This window comes from Anguilla rostrata, chromosome 2 (assembly GCF_018555375.3).
Source record: "Anguilla rostrata isolate EN2019 chromosome 2, ASM1855537v3, whole genome shotgun sequence".
Taxonomy (NCBI): Eukaryota; Metazoa; Chordata; class Actinopteri; order Anguilliformes; family Anguillidae; genus Anguilla; species Anguilla rostrata.
In genome coordinates, this window is record NC_057934.1 from 9,402,826 (window position 1) to 9,419,158 (window position 16,333).

At 42.5% G+C, this 16,333-nt stretch overlaps 1 protein-coding gene across 2 annotated transcripts in view; it reads left to right on the forward strand.

Moving 5' to 3' along the window:
• The window catches only part of LOC135245326 (inactive phospholipase D5-like), a 54,678-nt gene extending 39,575 nt beyond the window's left edge, over positions 1-15,103 (forward strand). The window contains exons 5-12 of one of the 2 annotated variants that reach the window (XM_064318345.1): positions 102-282; positions 506-614; positions 1,950-2,077; positions 4,828-5,025; positions 7,628-7,764; positions 8,770-8,935; positions 9,528-9,618; positions 9,986-15,103. In XM_064318345.1, coding sequence (XP_064174415.1) covers positions 102-282; positions 506-614; positions 1,950-2,077; positions 4,828-5,025; positions 7,628-7,764; positions 8,770-8,935; positions 9,528-9,618; positions 9,986-10,254 — 1,279 coding nt within the window. In that variant the 3' untranslated portion in view covers positions 10,255-15,103. Of the gene's footprint in view, positions 1-101; positions 283-505; positions 615-1,949; positions 2,078-4,827; positions 5,026-7,627; positions 7,765-8,766; positions 8,936-9,527; positions 9,619-9,985 lie in introns of both variants that reach the window. The other variant, XM_064318354.1, reaches the window with a different exon arrangement.
• Positions 15,104-16,333: the final 1,230 nt, after the last annotated feature.

Here is a 16,333-nt window from a genome sequence, read left to right on the forward strand (position 1 = left end):
TTTTAACTTGGACTAAGATTAATTATTAGGTTAATAATGTTCTGATCCGTAACTGTTCTGTCATTTTGATGTTTTCTGCATTAAACACTCCTGGTGGGTAGGATAGTTCTGGTGGAGAACATTCCGGAAGACCTCACCTTTTCTGACAATGGTACCACCAGCCTCCCTTTCGTGGTTGGCTTGCACTCCCTTTTGGACCGGGCCAGTCGCTCTGTGGAGATCGTCTCTTCTGATTGGGCCCTGAACTCCTCAGATGAGTCCAGTCCTCCCGCAGACAAGCAGGTAATGACACTCAGTACATCATTTAGTGTGTTTCCATCAGTGATTGTGATCTCAGAGGGAGGGAGGGAGGGAGGGGGAGAGAGAGAGAGAGAGAGAGAGAGAGAGAGAGAGAGAGAGAGAAGGAGGGGGGGAGAGAGAGAGAGAGAAGGAGGGTGTATTGTGGATGGGAGTGGAATTGTTAATTGCTGTATTGTGGATGGGAGCATAACTGTGTTTTCTACAGGGCCAGCTCCTCCTACAGCGACTCCTCAGGCTCAAATCCCGGCAGGTGGATCTGAAGGTGGCCAGCGGCTTGGTTGACTCTGCAGACCTGAAGGCTCTGTCTGAGAGCAGTGAGTCTCACCTGTACCTGGTCGCCGTGACGCCAGCCTGTGCCACGTGATGACCGGAGCATTCAGTAATGCATGCAGTTAGATTGCACAGCATTATTTAAATGGATGCTGCGTGTGTTTGTGCTGACATCAGCTTGTGCTTCGGGAACCTGGGGCTGTTTAAATTTCTGCTAAGTTAACTGATCCTTCCTGTTTAATTACAGCTACTTATTATTATTATCAACATTTTCACAAGAACCCATATCTGGATACTTATCATTTATTTTCAGGTTTTTTTAAACCTCTCTGTGCCTACAGGAAAATATGAAGTTTTTTCCCTCAATTAAAGGAAAAAGCTAGTTTGCGGAAAAACAATTTGTGGCTCCTGGGTAGCTCATCTTGTTCAGGCTCTGTTCTAATACATGAACGAGCATCACAGTCTGATATGGAGCCTGGACCAGCACTGCAGGATGAAGCACAGTTAGCGCTAGCTTCACCCAGGGACGGGAGGGCTCGAGTCGGCCAGGATTACTGCATCTCACTGCTCATTATTACCCCTGCTGGTCAATAACGTGCCTGCAGGTTGATCTGTTGAGCTGCTGAAATGTCTTCCTCCGACTCATGACGGTGTGAGGTCGCATGAGCGTGAGCATGATTAGACATTCCAAACTGGGCAGAAAAGGGGGAACGGCTAAAAAGTATCAAATTTACATTTTTAAAATTATTGTTTTCCCAATGGTAAACAACGTGATACTGTTGATGCCACGGTTATGCAAAATAATACATCCGATAAATGAATACAGTTTTGAGCAAATCCAAACCATTGATGTTCATCCTCAAGTGCTGAATACTAAAAGTTTTGATTTGATCAAAGCACCGTGCCTTTGACCAAAGCTTGCGTGGCACTTGTTTGGATGCTTACAGAGAACCAGCGAGACTGACAGTCACAGATAATATTAATTTCGTCTGAGCTTTCATCTCCAACATGATCTTCATTTCTGTGTTATTCAAACAGAGTTCATCTCATTTCATTCTAGGCACGCTCGTTTTTGATGAGAACAGAACGTGCTGCTCTTTTCTAGATGACGCGCAGTTCAGTGCTGGGTGTCTCGGATGTATGTGTGAAGTCCAAGGTTTTGAATGTGTTTATTTTTCAGAATATGAATAACTAAACCCTCCACGGCTGCCTTACCTGTACAAGTGTAGAGGTTCAGTCTGCTCTTGATTGTATAAGTGCAGAGGTGCATATCTGTTACCTGTCCGTACCTGTACAGATAAACAGGCATTTCTCAGTTATTTGTCCTTACCTGTATAGTTGCAGAGGCATTTCTCAGTTATTTGTCCTTACCTGTACAGATGCAGAGGTGCATTACCTGAATATGACGGCTCTAACCAAAGGACAGTTCCACTCCTCTTTCTGGGTCGTGGACAGGAAGCATATGTACATCGGGAGCGGGGGCATGGACTGGCGCTCGCTATCTAAGGTACCTCCAAACATCCTTTTAAACCCCCAAACACCTCCCAAACACATCTTTAAACCGCTGAGCACCCCCTTATACACAGTTACGCACCCAAACACCCCATTATACGCCCCCCAAACACCCTCTTACACAGCCAAACACCTCCTTATACCCCAAAACACCCCCTAAACCCCCAAACACTTACCTTACACCACCGAATACCTACATTATACCACCAAACACCTACATTATACCACCAAAACCCCCTTACATCCTTACAAACAGCCCCTTATACTCCCCAAAACATGCTCTTACACCCACAAACTCACCAAGAAACGCCCAAAGACCTCCCCAAGCATCCACTTTACACCTCCATCTGAATTGTGTCAATGCATTTCTAGCTTTACAATATATAAAAAATGTATAGCTGCTAAGTCACCTTGGATAACTGCTGAAAAATGTCTCTCTTTCAAGCTTGCAGTGATCAGTCAGAGGGGCGGAATAAGATTTGGCAGGCAGATACTGAGCCTGTCTACTTTTGTGGTACAAGGGGCGGAGTGAAGAAATGTGTCTCTGTTCTCAAAATCATGTCACTCTGTCACACTGGATTACTCACTGTGGACCAGACGACCCCACCGGAGCAGCTGAGATCTGTCTCCGCTTGACGTGATTTAGTTAGAGCCGTGTGGCACTGCCTCTGAATCACAGAATACTGGGGGTCCTGCTGAGTGCCTCATCTTGTTAAGGCACTCACTGTTCCAGTGTATGGATGGGCCCCATGGTCTGGTATCTGCTAAGGCGCTGTTCCAGTGTGTGGATGGGCCCCATGGTCTGGTATCTGCTAAGGCGCTGTTCCAGTGTGTGGATGGGCCCCATGGTCTGGTATCTGTTAAGGCACTGTTCCAGTGTGTGGATGGGCCCCATGGTCTGTTGTCTGTTAAGGCACTGTTCCATTGAGTGCTCCCTGTAGCATCCCCCATGGAGGGAGGGGTTAAGTCAGTGGGATATCTGTGTCTGATCGCTTACCAGCGACCCCCCTTTGGTCAGCTGGGCTCCTGCAGTCTGCCTGCACAAGCTGCACATTCATGTCCTCTTCTGACTCAGTGTGTGAGTGAGTTTAACTGCTGGACTGCAGAGCCAACACAAGCACAACAACAAAACATTGGCAGGGAGAGAGGAGGGGCAGGTTTGGAGAGGAAAAAGAAACACAGGAGGTAAGGGAAATGCAAATAAGGCTCTAAACCAGCACAAATTTTAATGTAGGAGATAAGTGGGGGGAGCTGAGGGAGCTGGATCAATGATCAAATGGATGACAAATAGACCAATGTATAATGAAAAAGCCCCCCCTGCGTGTTTGCATTTAATAACCAATTAAAGCCAATTAAATAACCGATGTACAGCACTAATAGGGACCAGTTTAAATGGATATCGGCCTTCTCATCTGCTCAAGTCGAAACGCAGAGAGGCTTCCGCATGAACTCGACAGCAATACGCCTGCTTCTCTACGCCTGCAGGTCAAGACTAGTGCAGGTCTGCTTATTACAACTTCTGAGAGCAGATGTGACTAATCTACAAGGTGTAAACTACAAAGAACAGGCAGATGAATTCTCTCCATCTCCAACTCTACCTTTGAAATGTCTGCAGAATAATCTTCTTTTGATTTAGCGTCACTGGAAATGAGTCCTGCCAGGGAGAGAGAGGGGAAAAGAGAGAGCATAAAAAAGAGATGAGGAGGTGGAGAGAGAGAGAGAGGAGAAACGGGGAGAGAGAGAGAGAGTGTGGAAGAGAGAAAGAAGAGGGGAGAGAAGGGTAGATTAGGAGTAAAAGAGAGTGGGGGAGAGGAAGAGCAAGAGAAGGAAAGATGGAGAGAAAAGTAATATGGAGCTATAATCCCAGAAAAACCTCACTGCAATTCAGTCACCCAGAGAACGATTGCTTTCTCCTAAGCGTGTTTGTATAGATGATATTAATCTGGAAAAGTCTTTGAAACAACCGTAAAAGCTGAGGTTGAGGGATGGTGTTGCTTCTCCCGTGTCCTGATTTCACCCCCAGTGAGGGGGGGGAGGGTGCTAGGAGGGGTGATCGGTAGGGGGAAGGGGGGGGGGAGGGGGTGCTGTGTAGTTTCCAGATTACTTTCACGGGATGTCACCAGTGATTGGCTTTGTTGCTCGAACTCACTTGAAAACATTTTGATGTGTCGAAAAATTGGAAAGCTGCATGAAAGTGTGAATGAGCTGAAATGGCAAGGAGGGGGTGTGGGTGGGGGGGGGCATTTGGCTGATGACATTGCTGCCCACCCCACCCCCCATTCAAGGATATTGTTGTTTTTAGAGCCTGTGAGTCTTTGCTGCTGCTGTTTTGTTGTAAGGGTAGTTGTCGTTTAATGCTTCTCATTTAGTGGTATATCGTTGTTTTGTCTTTGGTGTTCTTTGGACTGCACTTTGTTGGTCTGTGGTGTAAGTTGCTCTGGATAAGGGTATCTGTTCACGGTCAGCAAAATCACTGAAGTCACCAGGTAAATTCTTAAAAGCTGCAAAATTTTTGACGCTATTGCTTTTAGAAAAAAATGGCTTGAGAAGCACAAATGGTCTCTAGGTATACTGGCAAAGAAGGTAAGTTAAAGCTAGCAATACAGACGCATTTAGTACTGACTACTACTGCTGGTTCTGAGCTGTGCTTGTTGAGTAAGCCTTTAGCCTTTAGCCTTTATGTGTGTGCTATTGTAGGAGCGCTTGCTAAATGCCTGAATGTAAATGTAGGTGAATGTTCGACAGATGAAGGAGCTGGGGGTGATCATCTATGACTGCAGCTGCCTGGTGCTGGACCTGGACAGGATATTTAGCCTGTACTGGCAGCTGGAGTATAAGGACTACATTCCCTCCATCTGGTCCAAGAGGGTGACGGGCCTGTACAACAAGGACAACGCCCTCTCTCTGCTCCTCAACGACAGCAGCGCACGCGCCTTTGTGTCTGTGAGTTCCTCTCTTTGTGTCTGTGAGTTCCTCTCTTTTTGTCTGTGAGTTCCTCTCTTTGTGTTCTTGAGTTCCTCTCTTTGTGTCTGTGAGTTCCTCTCTTTGTGTCCGTGAGTTCCTCTCTTTGTGTCTGTGAGTTCCTCTCTTTGTGTCCGTGAGTTCCTTTCCTTGTGTCTGTGAGTTCCTCTTACTGTCCAAGCTAAATTGAGCCCATGCTTTCACACACGATCCCAAGGACCAGCCCCCATACATGCTGGCTTTCAGTAGATCCAGTCTCTTCACCACTCATGGCTGAATGTAAATTTGGCAGGTTTCACTCATACATATTTGATTTGGACTGTTCATTTTTAACTAATAGTTTAGATTCAGTCTTTGAGATCTTTTTTCCCACTTCTTATGTGCGCATTTATCTGCACAGACGAACACACCTTTGTGAAGGTCCCAGTCATTTGTTAGACTCATTATTCACTTTTGGGCCATTTTTATAAAATATCACATTAATGGACAAATTAGTCATGTCGTCTGCTTCATATACTTCATTAAAATCTATTAATATTAATTACTTTTAGGACATTAAAACAGAGAGATCATGGCTGCAGGCGTCTTAGTCAAAAACTTTTTCTCAAAGTGTCCTGTAGCCGCCAAGACAGAGATCTCTCTCTATCTCATCCCCTGATGTGGATGAATGGTAGAGTGGGTATTTGTGTGGATGGAGCCAAATACACCATCTCCGAATTAGATGTCCTGCCATTACATTATTGGCATGCTTGCAGCCTCCACGGGAAATTACAAAGAGAAGGCTGCTTCTCCCCTGGCCAAAACAGTGAACTGCTGCTCAGGTGAAACAAGCCCTGGAAGCCTTTTAAGTTGTTATACAGTAGTACTATCAGTGTTTGTTCAAAGCCTAAATTTAATTTATTCAGCTGCAAGAAAATGTTTGAAGAAACTCCAAGAACCATTTTTTAAAAATTATTTGTAGCCTTCTGGCCCACTTTATTCATTTACACAATTCTGCTGATTTCCACATACAGTTTACACATAAAATATTTTGTATTCCAAACAACGTGTAACTTATTATATATAAATCTCATCTCGTAGTACTCCACATTATTATTATTTAAGTCCGCCTGCCCTGTTTTAATGCTGAGAGCTTTCTGGCCTGCTTACCAGTTGATGATGTAATCATTCTGGACATTTTCATTGGAGGGATTCCAAACCAGCCAGTTACACTTCTGGTGACGGACTAGCTGGCATGTTAGGGTTTGGTGTTCAGAACAGTGAATGATACGGTGACCTTTGACCCTCTGTCCCAGTATACGAATTATTAAGGCATTCACATACAGTTTCAATAACAAAACTCTATTGCAAATAAAGCAATATGAATTGAATAAATGGTTCATACCTTCCATCCATTGTAAATCATAATGGTTTATTTAAATAGTGTGAGTGGATCCTGAATTTGGTATTTCAGATTGTAGACGTAAATTTAGCAAACAATTTTGTCTTTTTAATCAACCGTGTATTTGCTGCCAGTATACAGAGAAGCTGGAAGTTCCACTTTGTTGGGACCTCTTGAAACAGTGTTTAAAACTGTTTTAAAGTATTGTTTATTATTGGACTGCGTGGAGAAGGATTATTTCCAGTGAAATATGGATGTGTTTTCCAAATCGATTTGTCTGGCATGACAAGGAACAACCAATCTCGCGGCGGGCAGTCACGTTTGATTAGCCCCTAAATCTCAGGCGTAACAGGAGGCAGCAGCGGTGGGAAAGGGGAACCGCTGCATGTTTTATAAAACCTGTCACAGCCTTCGCAGCGGAGAGAGAAAATAAAAGGCGAGGGTGTTTTGAGGGCCGGATGATGAAGACCAGCGCGTGCACTTAGCCGAAAACAGACGTCGCTGGGCTTCTGAGCCTGAGCGGCGGGGTTTAATTCGGCTATAATGAGTCTCGCCCGCCGGCTCCTGACACGGTGTACATCAGAGCCGCGCTGGACATCCATCATCCCCCCGAGTTGCGGTTGGAAACGCGATCGCTCGCGCGTTAGCCGCCGCGCGTTAGCGTCCCCCTGGGCTCAGCCCTCCTCAGCCTCCCTGATTAAGTGCTCTCCTGACGGATGCGTTTTGAGAGCCCCTGACACGCACGCCTCAAACCGAATTGCATGTTACAGCAGCTCAAGGTTAGGGGAATTGATTCCGGCCCTGGGGGGGTGGGTTGGAGGGGGGAGCGTGCATAAATAACGTTTCGACGCTTTGGCAGAAAGAACTGTCAATGGCGCTGAAAGATAACACTGGTCCCGCCTCGCCGTTGCGTTGAGGAAATTATCATGGACCGTAATGTGGATTGATGTGGATGGAGGAGAAGGCGCATGCTGTTGAATGGGGCTTCGGTGCTGGCTGCCGTGGTTACGGTTTCATGGGCACCTGTGTCTCCCATGGAATTATGAATGATTTCCATTTCTCGCTGCGCATCAACTCCAAATGTAATTTAACGTGTGTGTGTGTGTGTCTGTGTGGGTGTCTGTGCATGCATGCATGTGTGTGCTTGTGCATATGTTTGTGTGTGTGTGTGTGTGTGTGTGTTTCATCCTGGCTGTGCTGCAGAGCTCTCCGGATCTCTTCTGCCCAAAAGATCGGACGAGAGACATCGATGCCATTCACCGTGTGATCCTGGATGCCAAGAGGTTCATCTACATCTCCATCACAGACTACCTGCCGCTGGTCAAGAGGAGCTCACACAGGTCAGCACCCTTCCCTGGGGAACATAGCTACCATCGACCACCTCTTCAGGTCAAACCAGCTCTCGTCCTGGACCAGCTGGGTCTGCTGTTTATATTGTTCCTCAACACTTAAGTTGTCAATTACAGGCATGGATTCCACTGGTAACTCACCTCACCTGCTTTGAATCGACTCATTATATTATTAATTATTATAACAACTATTATCATTATATGAAACCATAATATCATTGTATGGCAAGCAGTAGATGCTGCAGTTTTCCAAGGCCAGGGTTGGGTGTTCATGTGTTGAGCTGCTCAGCTGGACCACAGTGAAGGATAAATGAGCTCATTCTGGCTCAGACAGACCATCTTGCACAGTCTGAGCAGAACATCCATTACAGCAGCTCTCTGCTTCCTGAAGTAGCTTTAGGGCGTGGAGTAGAGTTAAAATGGGACTCTAAAACTGCACTTTTTGAATCACAGAATATTACCTGACCTGATCTCCTAACCTGATGGTTTTAGACTTAGTGTACTGCCTAAATCAGGAATGTCAAACTCAATCATAGTGAGGGCCATGTAGAAAACTGTGAATGAAGTCAAGTGGCAGACATGTTACTACTATTATGGAAAGTGATTTGAAGGGGGGGGCGGTGGTGTTGCTATGATACTTTTTGTAAACTTCCAGGTTGGAAGCACTTGTGTGAGACAGGTTTTTTAAATGTACATTGCCTAAAGCCAGTGAGAGTTGAGGGAATCTCCCTTTTCCAATGCTGCGTTGCTACAGAATAAATGTCTGCACTTTTCAGGGGGCAGATTTAATTGATTATTTAGATTGATTTGCAGACTGGATCAAAATTTGTGGGGGGGACAAAACATTAGTCAGACAACCTTTGCTTATTAGCCTGTGAGCTAGCAAACAAGCTAAAACATTAGTCAAACTGAGCATGATTAATGTGTTATCTGTTGTGAGTGTTATGGAGTTGTGAAGCTGCTCTTGATCCGGTCCAAACTGGTTTGCACCAGCAGGTACTGGTCTCTGATTGACGAGATGCTGCGGGAGGCGCTGATCCTGCGGGGAATCAAGGTGCGGCTGCTGATCAGCTGCTGGAGGCACACCAACCCCCTCACCTTCAACTTCGTCTGGTCCCTCAAGACCCTCTGCATGCAGCTGCCCAACTGCACCCTGGAGGTGGTGAGTGGAGACGAGCTAGCGCACAGCTGAACATACCTGAACACACCTGAGCACACCTGATCACGCCTGGACACACCTGAACATGCCAGACCATACCTGAATGTACCTTGTCATACCTGAACAAATCTGAACACACCTGATGGCTCCAGAACGCACCTGAACACGGCTGAACACACCTGAACACACCTGAATATGGTCTCAGACCCATCTCTGAAAACAGAACACACCCTAACCCACTACACCCCTGAACATGTTAAGGAACTGCATCAGGCATGCAGTACAGAGCAGTAACTGGGCAGCTCATCTGGTTGGACTTCAAAGAGGGAAAATTGTGACAGGTTGTGCACATTCTGGGGGACACCTCTTCTAATGTTCCCACTCCCACACTGGCCTGCTGACCCTGAAATATTTTCCACAAAAAAATATAGAGTATATCTGTCACACCAAGTCCCCTCCACATTATGAGATGCATTCCAGCACAGTCTTTATTCTGAGTGATCCGTGAGCAAAATATTCATACAGTATTTGCATTCTCCAGGTAATCTCGTCTGGCAGAGATGTATTGACCTGCTTTTCTGTGTTCTGTGTACAGAAATTCTTCAGCCCCAGAGAGTTTAGGAATGGCACTGTGCAAGGAATCAACCACAACAAGTACATGGTGACAGACAGTGCAGTGTATATTGGTAAGGGTTTGCGTGTGTTTGTGTGTGTGTGCGTACGTGCTTGCCTGTGTGTGCATGTTTGTGTGAGTGTCTGCACAGTTGTGTGTTTCCAATGTTTGGTCTTTATCTGCCCATTATTCATTTCTAGATGATATAGTTGATGTGCTTCAGGAAATTGAAAGCCAGTGGTAGGCTGTAATTTGACGTATCTTCATTGTTAGGATTATATGTTTAATTAGTGAATTGACTAACTGTGTAATTCATTGATTGGCTGAGTGGCAAATTGATTGCTTGATTTATTGATTGAGTGACTGTTATGCCAATTGATTAACTGATTGACAGATAGATTGACAGACTGACCAGATGTTGCTTCCCGTTTTTGTCTCAGGGAACTTTGATTGGGTGGGAAACGAGTTTGCATATAACGCGGGGGCGGGGCTAGTCATCAGCCAGACTGAAGATCCGGAGGGGAGGGCTGTCACCATCGTGGGGCAGGTGAAGGCCGCATTCGAGAGGGACTGGTACTCCCGCTACACCAAGAGCCTCCAGGCCAACAAGGTTCCGGAGTGCAGCAAGAGCCGGGTCAGCCTCCCGCCCCCCCTCAAGACCCGCCCGGAGAGCAGAGAGAGCAAGGAGACCTCCAACGCCTCCCTCTGATCTCACCTTACGCCCGGCCTCGTCTGAAAGTCATGTTCCCTTTAAGCTGTGACCTTTGACCCTGCAGGGCTTGACCGCTGACCTCCTTTAGTTGTTCTGAGACTCGAAGGTGCCTCAGGCTCTGTTCCTTCTGTTTGGGTCACGGGTGAGACCTGTGCCAAACCGGACCTTTCCACAGAACACCGAGTCATGGTTCCAGGGCAAAAACCTGGCTTTGGAGTGTATTTCGCGGGTTCACATCGCTGTAGGCTACTTATTGTGAAAGAGGCTTTTTTTTCTATGTAGCGTCAGTTCATTATTCACACGGAGTGCTTTAAACCCATGGGCTCCTCAGCACAGTGATAGATTCTCTCCAAACGTCGGCTTGGAGACTCATTCACGGTCATCACAGAAACCTAAATCAGCAGCACCGTTCCATGAAATACCCACACACATTTCCCTCAGGACAGGGTGAACAGAAAATAAGCATAAGACAGTGATTTTTAAACAACAATACTGCTGCAATATAGCATAGTGTGTATTGTTCTATGGGATATATCTCTAAAAATATTGTAAAAACAGTCATGGCCTGCCTTTGTTCACATATTTTCTAGGTCCCTGTAGTGCCCACTTTTACACCATTGTAGAATACATTATTGGATGGATAAACATGACAAGGCTTTCCTTGCTTAAAATTTGAGATCTGGTTTATACGAATTCTCTAAAAGCACACTTAGATTAAACGGGTAAAATGACCTTTTGTCATTACATTCATGGCCTTGGAGTTTAATTTCAGTCAAAACTCGCTGAATCTCCTGAATTTGCCTTTTATTGCAGGACAGAGGTGCTACCTTTGTGTTCCCAGCAAAGCATTTATGTCCAATTCAGTCATCGTCAAAACCCCAGTACATTTCAGTCATCAACAAAGGCACAGTCCATTTTAGTCAGCAAAACACCAGGCCATTTCAGTCATCAACAAAGGCTCAGTTCATTTTAGTCAGGAAAACCCCAGGACATTTCAGTCATCAACAAAGGCTCAGTCCATTTTAGTCAGCAAAACTTCAGTCCGTTTTAGTCATCACCAAAACATCTGTACATTTCATTCATTGCCACACACTATTACTGTATGGAGCCCTGAGTGTGGTAGTACTGTTAGGTCAGACAATGTATTGCACATGTAAACTGTCAGCCAAAGATAGTGGAGTGATTTTGTGCAGTAAGGAGGTACAGCAATAGCCCTAAAATACCAGAGTTTCATGGGTCACACAAAATGACGACCAATCTCACGCGCACACACATCCAGCTCCTAAAAGCTCAAACATTTCCATTAAAATAATTCCTGGCATTTTGGCATCTGAGATGGTGTACTGAACCTGGTGCATTTTTTTAAATTGAGGCTCTATTGCTATATTTCTAAAATAGAAATGCCATATAAAGGTCTCTACTTTGAGCACTGGCTAAGGAACAGTCAAAATAATGACACTCAAAATAATGTATAATAAGGTCAAATAAGCTTTAAACACTCCAAATAAAAGTAACTGTAAAAGGCGTTAAAGGGATGTGTAATACATTTGCAGTTAATGTGTGGAATTAATTTGGGGAAGGCAGAGGTTCTATCCCTGACTGTTGGATTCCCGGAGAGGTACTGCTGGGATGGGTAAACTGTGTTTATCTTTCTCCCTCATTTTTAGTTGAAGACCTTGATTTTTCTGAGTGAAACGTGTTTACTGCCAAACCGTTCTTTAAAATATTTCACAAAGTAATGACTTTTAAAATCAAATGTCACATTGCGTACAAATTGATTCTCCATCCCTGTCCCTTATTTTCGAAATATGATTTGGCGCTGGTGGGCGCTTTTGCTTTTATAACGGCAGTAGTTTTGCAGGGTGTTAAAGTGCACGTCTGTTTATCGGGTGATTTATTTTACAATGAAACATAAACAGACTGATCATAAATGCAGGCCTATTAATCTAGATTGCATGAATTGTGCATGGTTTTATTTTTAAAAAACTGTACTCTTACGTAAAGTAACTGCCTTGCAAACACCTGTCCGTTTACATAGTATCAACTAAAGACTAGACTAGTTGTACATATACATATATATCACAGAATGAATCAATACAGGGAAGGTAATGTATGTATTATGAAATCACCACAACAAAATGTCTGCCCATTTCAATCACATCAGACCTAATCTGATATCTGTGCAATGAGAACAGCTAAGTTCTACTAAACTGATGCACAACATATACTACTCTTTCAGAACCTATGTGACAATGTTAAAGAAACACAATGCAAAAAAATTCAGAACTTTGAAATGGTTATACGTGAAAGACCTGTGCTGAGAAATCACCGATTATAGCAGGGAAATCATGGCATTGAACACATTTTTTCTGATGCCTTAATTTTTCTCCTATTAAAGTACTGTTTTCCAGAAAGTGGTTTATATGTTGATATCCCAGAGTTCAGGACAGGACCAGTTCAGTTCAGTTAATTCATTGAAAAATCCTCATTCAAACATTAGGAGCACATTCAGTTCATGAATAGAATTAATTTCTGGAATGGACTAAACTGAAACAGAAGAAAGCTCAAACATTGATAGACACATTGATATTTATCTGTGTTACATGCAGTCCTATTTGCACCCATATTTAATATATAGCTTTTATGTGATTATGGTTAAAAAAAATTACACTGATTGTACGTTTTCTCTCTTATTGGTTGTTCCGAAAGCCTATGTATTGAAAAGAAAAGAACATTAGGCTTTGTTTCTGGATCTTGTTCTGACCAAAAACTTTTTATTTATTTGTTTTTTACATTTGTATGTGCTTTTTAACATCAGATACAAACTATAATGTTATTTTGTAAACCACATCTTTCTTGAAAGAAAGAATATCTTTTTAAATGACATTCTTAGTACTGGTATTTTCTACATTCGTGTTTTCACATTTTTATATGAAGTAAAACCATGTATTTTTTCCCCCCTCTCACTTTTGTGTTGACCAATATAACCACTAGCTTTCTTTGGAACAAAGTCATTTGCTGTTTCATATTTTATCAGACAAAAATGTGTCTTTTCTTGATCACATGCCTTGGAATGTAGTGTCGTAGCTGCTGATCTGATTACATGCAGGAAATGTATTAATGACAAGCTCTTCCACAGAAGTGCCATGCAGGAGTGGTGTTTCAATATTGAATTGATATTTTATAACTGAAGAACGCTTTGTACAAACATTTTGGTATGTTTCATGCCATTTTAACTGGCCTACTTTTGGGCAGATGGCATTTCTAAGGGTCATCACAGATCATAATTGTTTAATATCATCAGAACTGTCTAAAAGATGTTAGATCAGGGGAAAAATCTTCTCACCCAATCAGTGTAAGTCAGCCATACAAACTTGCTGTCACTTTAAAATGTTAACTTTAGAATATTCTGCAAAGGGCAGTATTTTTTCATATAATAATAATAATAATAATAATAATAATAATAATAATTCTAGTATATATTCTGTGATACATAGTATAGATTATCTTCCATAACCATATAGGATGTACACAGTAGTTTGACTATTGACACCAAGCCAGTCAAAGTTGTAATAGACTTAAATATTATTGCTGGGTGGTGTTCCTTGACAGCTGGCATATGATCTAATAATGTGGCTCACCAGTGCCACCTTGAGTTGTAACAAAAGCATTGTCCCCAGAATAACTCCAATGTAAGAAATATCACAGAAATTTGCAAAATCATTAGGCTTTCCTTGCCATGTTCAAAGTCAACCATTGAAAGTCAGGCTACTGGAAGTGATGGCGTGCATGTGTGTGTTTTCATTTTATTGGTCCATTTTGTCTGAATAGTAATCATAGCATTCTTCACTTATGTATCAATATGCCTCGGTCCTAACGTGCTCCAAAGTAAATCTCTCTGGTCTTCGTAAACTAGCCTTGAACCTTTAAGTATGACTGAGAAACAAATTATTAAAGGTCATGTGACAGAATGTACGATTCCTGTCCAAAGGTAACCCATCATATTACAGCGCTTCCATTGGACTGCTGCCAGATTGTGATCTTTGGATTTTATTGATGTGCCATTTTGGGTCATATGTGTGCTTAATAAATAAGAGCACTGCACATCTGTCCTTTCCAGGGGACAGTGATGGATTTTGTGTACAGAATATAATAGAAATTTTGCTGCTGAGGGTTGTAAGGTTGAGATTACTGGTGTGTGTGTGTCTTGGTTTCAGTGCTCTGGGGCTTGTCACTCCATTGCTTTGTTCTGTTCACTTAATGGTGTCCACTTGCTGGTGGACTGCCCTTACAAAAAAAAATGTAACGTGTCAATAGATGAACCATTGCCCCTTCCATATCTTACATGGCATGTATATATTGTAGAATGCATTGCACAATTGCACATAATATATTGTGCGATATATGCATAAAATTTAATATACAAAAGTAGCAAAAGGTATATATACTTTTGCAATATGTGTCACGTTTTGACGTAGAATACAGAATATATGCCTTATATTTGTATTAGAAAGATTTACCTATTTTGACATATATTAAATTTTTAATAGAGGCATAGACTCCCTGAGATGATTTTACACTTGAATGCATTGATTGCTATGCATTTTGAATGCTTAAATATGGTTCTTACTAATTTATCTGTAGCTAACTATCAAACCTGGCATGCTACCTGTTTGCATGGCCTGCCTTTAGCAACTACAACCCTGGCTGAAGCCTTTTTGCAATATAGTGGATTTTAAACTGCAACGCAAAGTAAATTTATTATATAATCTTCTGAATGCTTATTAACTATGTTGATATGTTCACTTTTTACTGGACTCTTAATAAACGAACATTATTTAATGAACATTCAGTTTCTTTATTTCAGAGAGTGGATTCACAAAGTGTTTTTTTTTTTCTTTCTTTCTTTTTTTTGTATTTGAGTGTCAAACACCTTGTTTTATCTAAGCCTATGAGGAATGTGGAAAGCCATATCTACAGTCTGGCAGTTATTCTTATTTTCAGCCAGGTGGGACTAGTATGAAATTTCACCATTAAAAAAATATTTTCAATGGAAACTTTGGAGTTTTCTCATGCAACTCAGAGATTTCCTGTAGCACTTGTATCACTAACAAACTATATGCCCAAACAAAGTTTTTTTTTCTTTGTTTTGTTTGGGAAAGTTATAAAAATCTGTTAGGTCACAAACTATAGGGGCCTCAAGAAATTGTGATGTAATTATGCAGGGATGGGGCGGCCTGGGATGGTTTTTTTTCATGGGGCCCAAAATTCCTGGTGGTGCCCCTGGTCACAAACACACCTTTAAAGTGCTTTCCTGTTTAAATAAAGTGCAAGTTTGAACAGGGCCAATTTACATTGTAGCTGGAAAGTTGGTGTTTTGTGATGGTGAATGTTTTTGCAACATAGCTGTTCACCACTACCTTACACAGCCCTACGACCATATTGTAAAAAGATACAATAACATTTTGTGAGTGCATAAAACCTAAAAATGTAAACACGAATGATTTATTATGATAAGGTAGATAGTGTACAGGTACAGTTTAATAGACTAGGTACAGAATAAAACCTAACACAAAACATAAAATAATGTCTGCCAAAGCATGTGTCCTGAGCTTCAACAGGGAACCTGCAGTGCCACCTACCTGCCATAAGATTATGTTTACATTGTACAGCTTACCTGTGAAAGCAGTGCTCTGATGGTGTGAAATTACTGGGTGAGGAATTGTATGGATATTTCCTGTGAAACTGAAATGGATTTCAATGGCATAGTGTATAATGGAGGATTAGAGATAAGAAACTCTCTGTTCCCTGAAACCTGCCTGCTCTCATCGCATCAAACTCACTTAAAACGGACTGAGAAATCAACCTCTTCTCACCGGTGCTGGAATTAGGTGTTAGTTCTGCAGGCTAGATTCGTATTTAGTAGCTACGTCATCTTCTGTCAAACACTCTCTCAGGAGTGAGATAAAAAAAGATTAATGACCATGTTTGACATTTTATGTATTATTAATGTTGTTTAACAGTAGTGCAAGCTAGCACCACTCCATATCGAATCTTGAAGGCCATTTAAGTGACA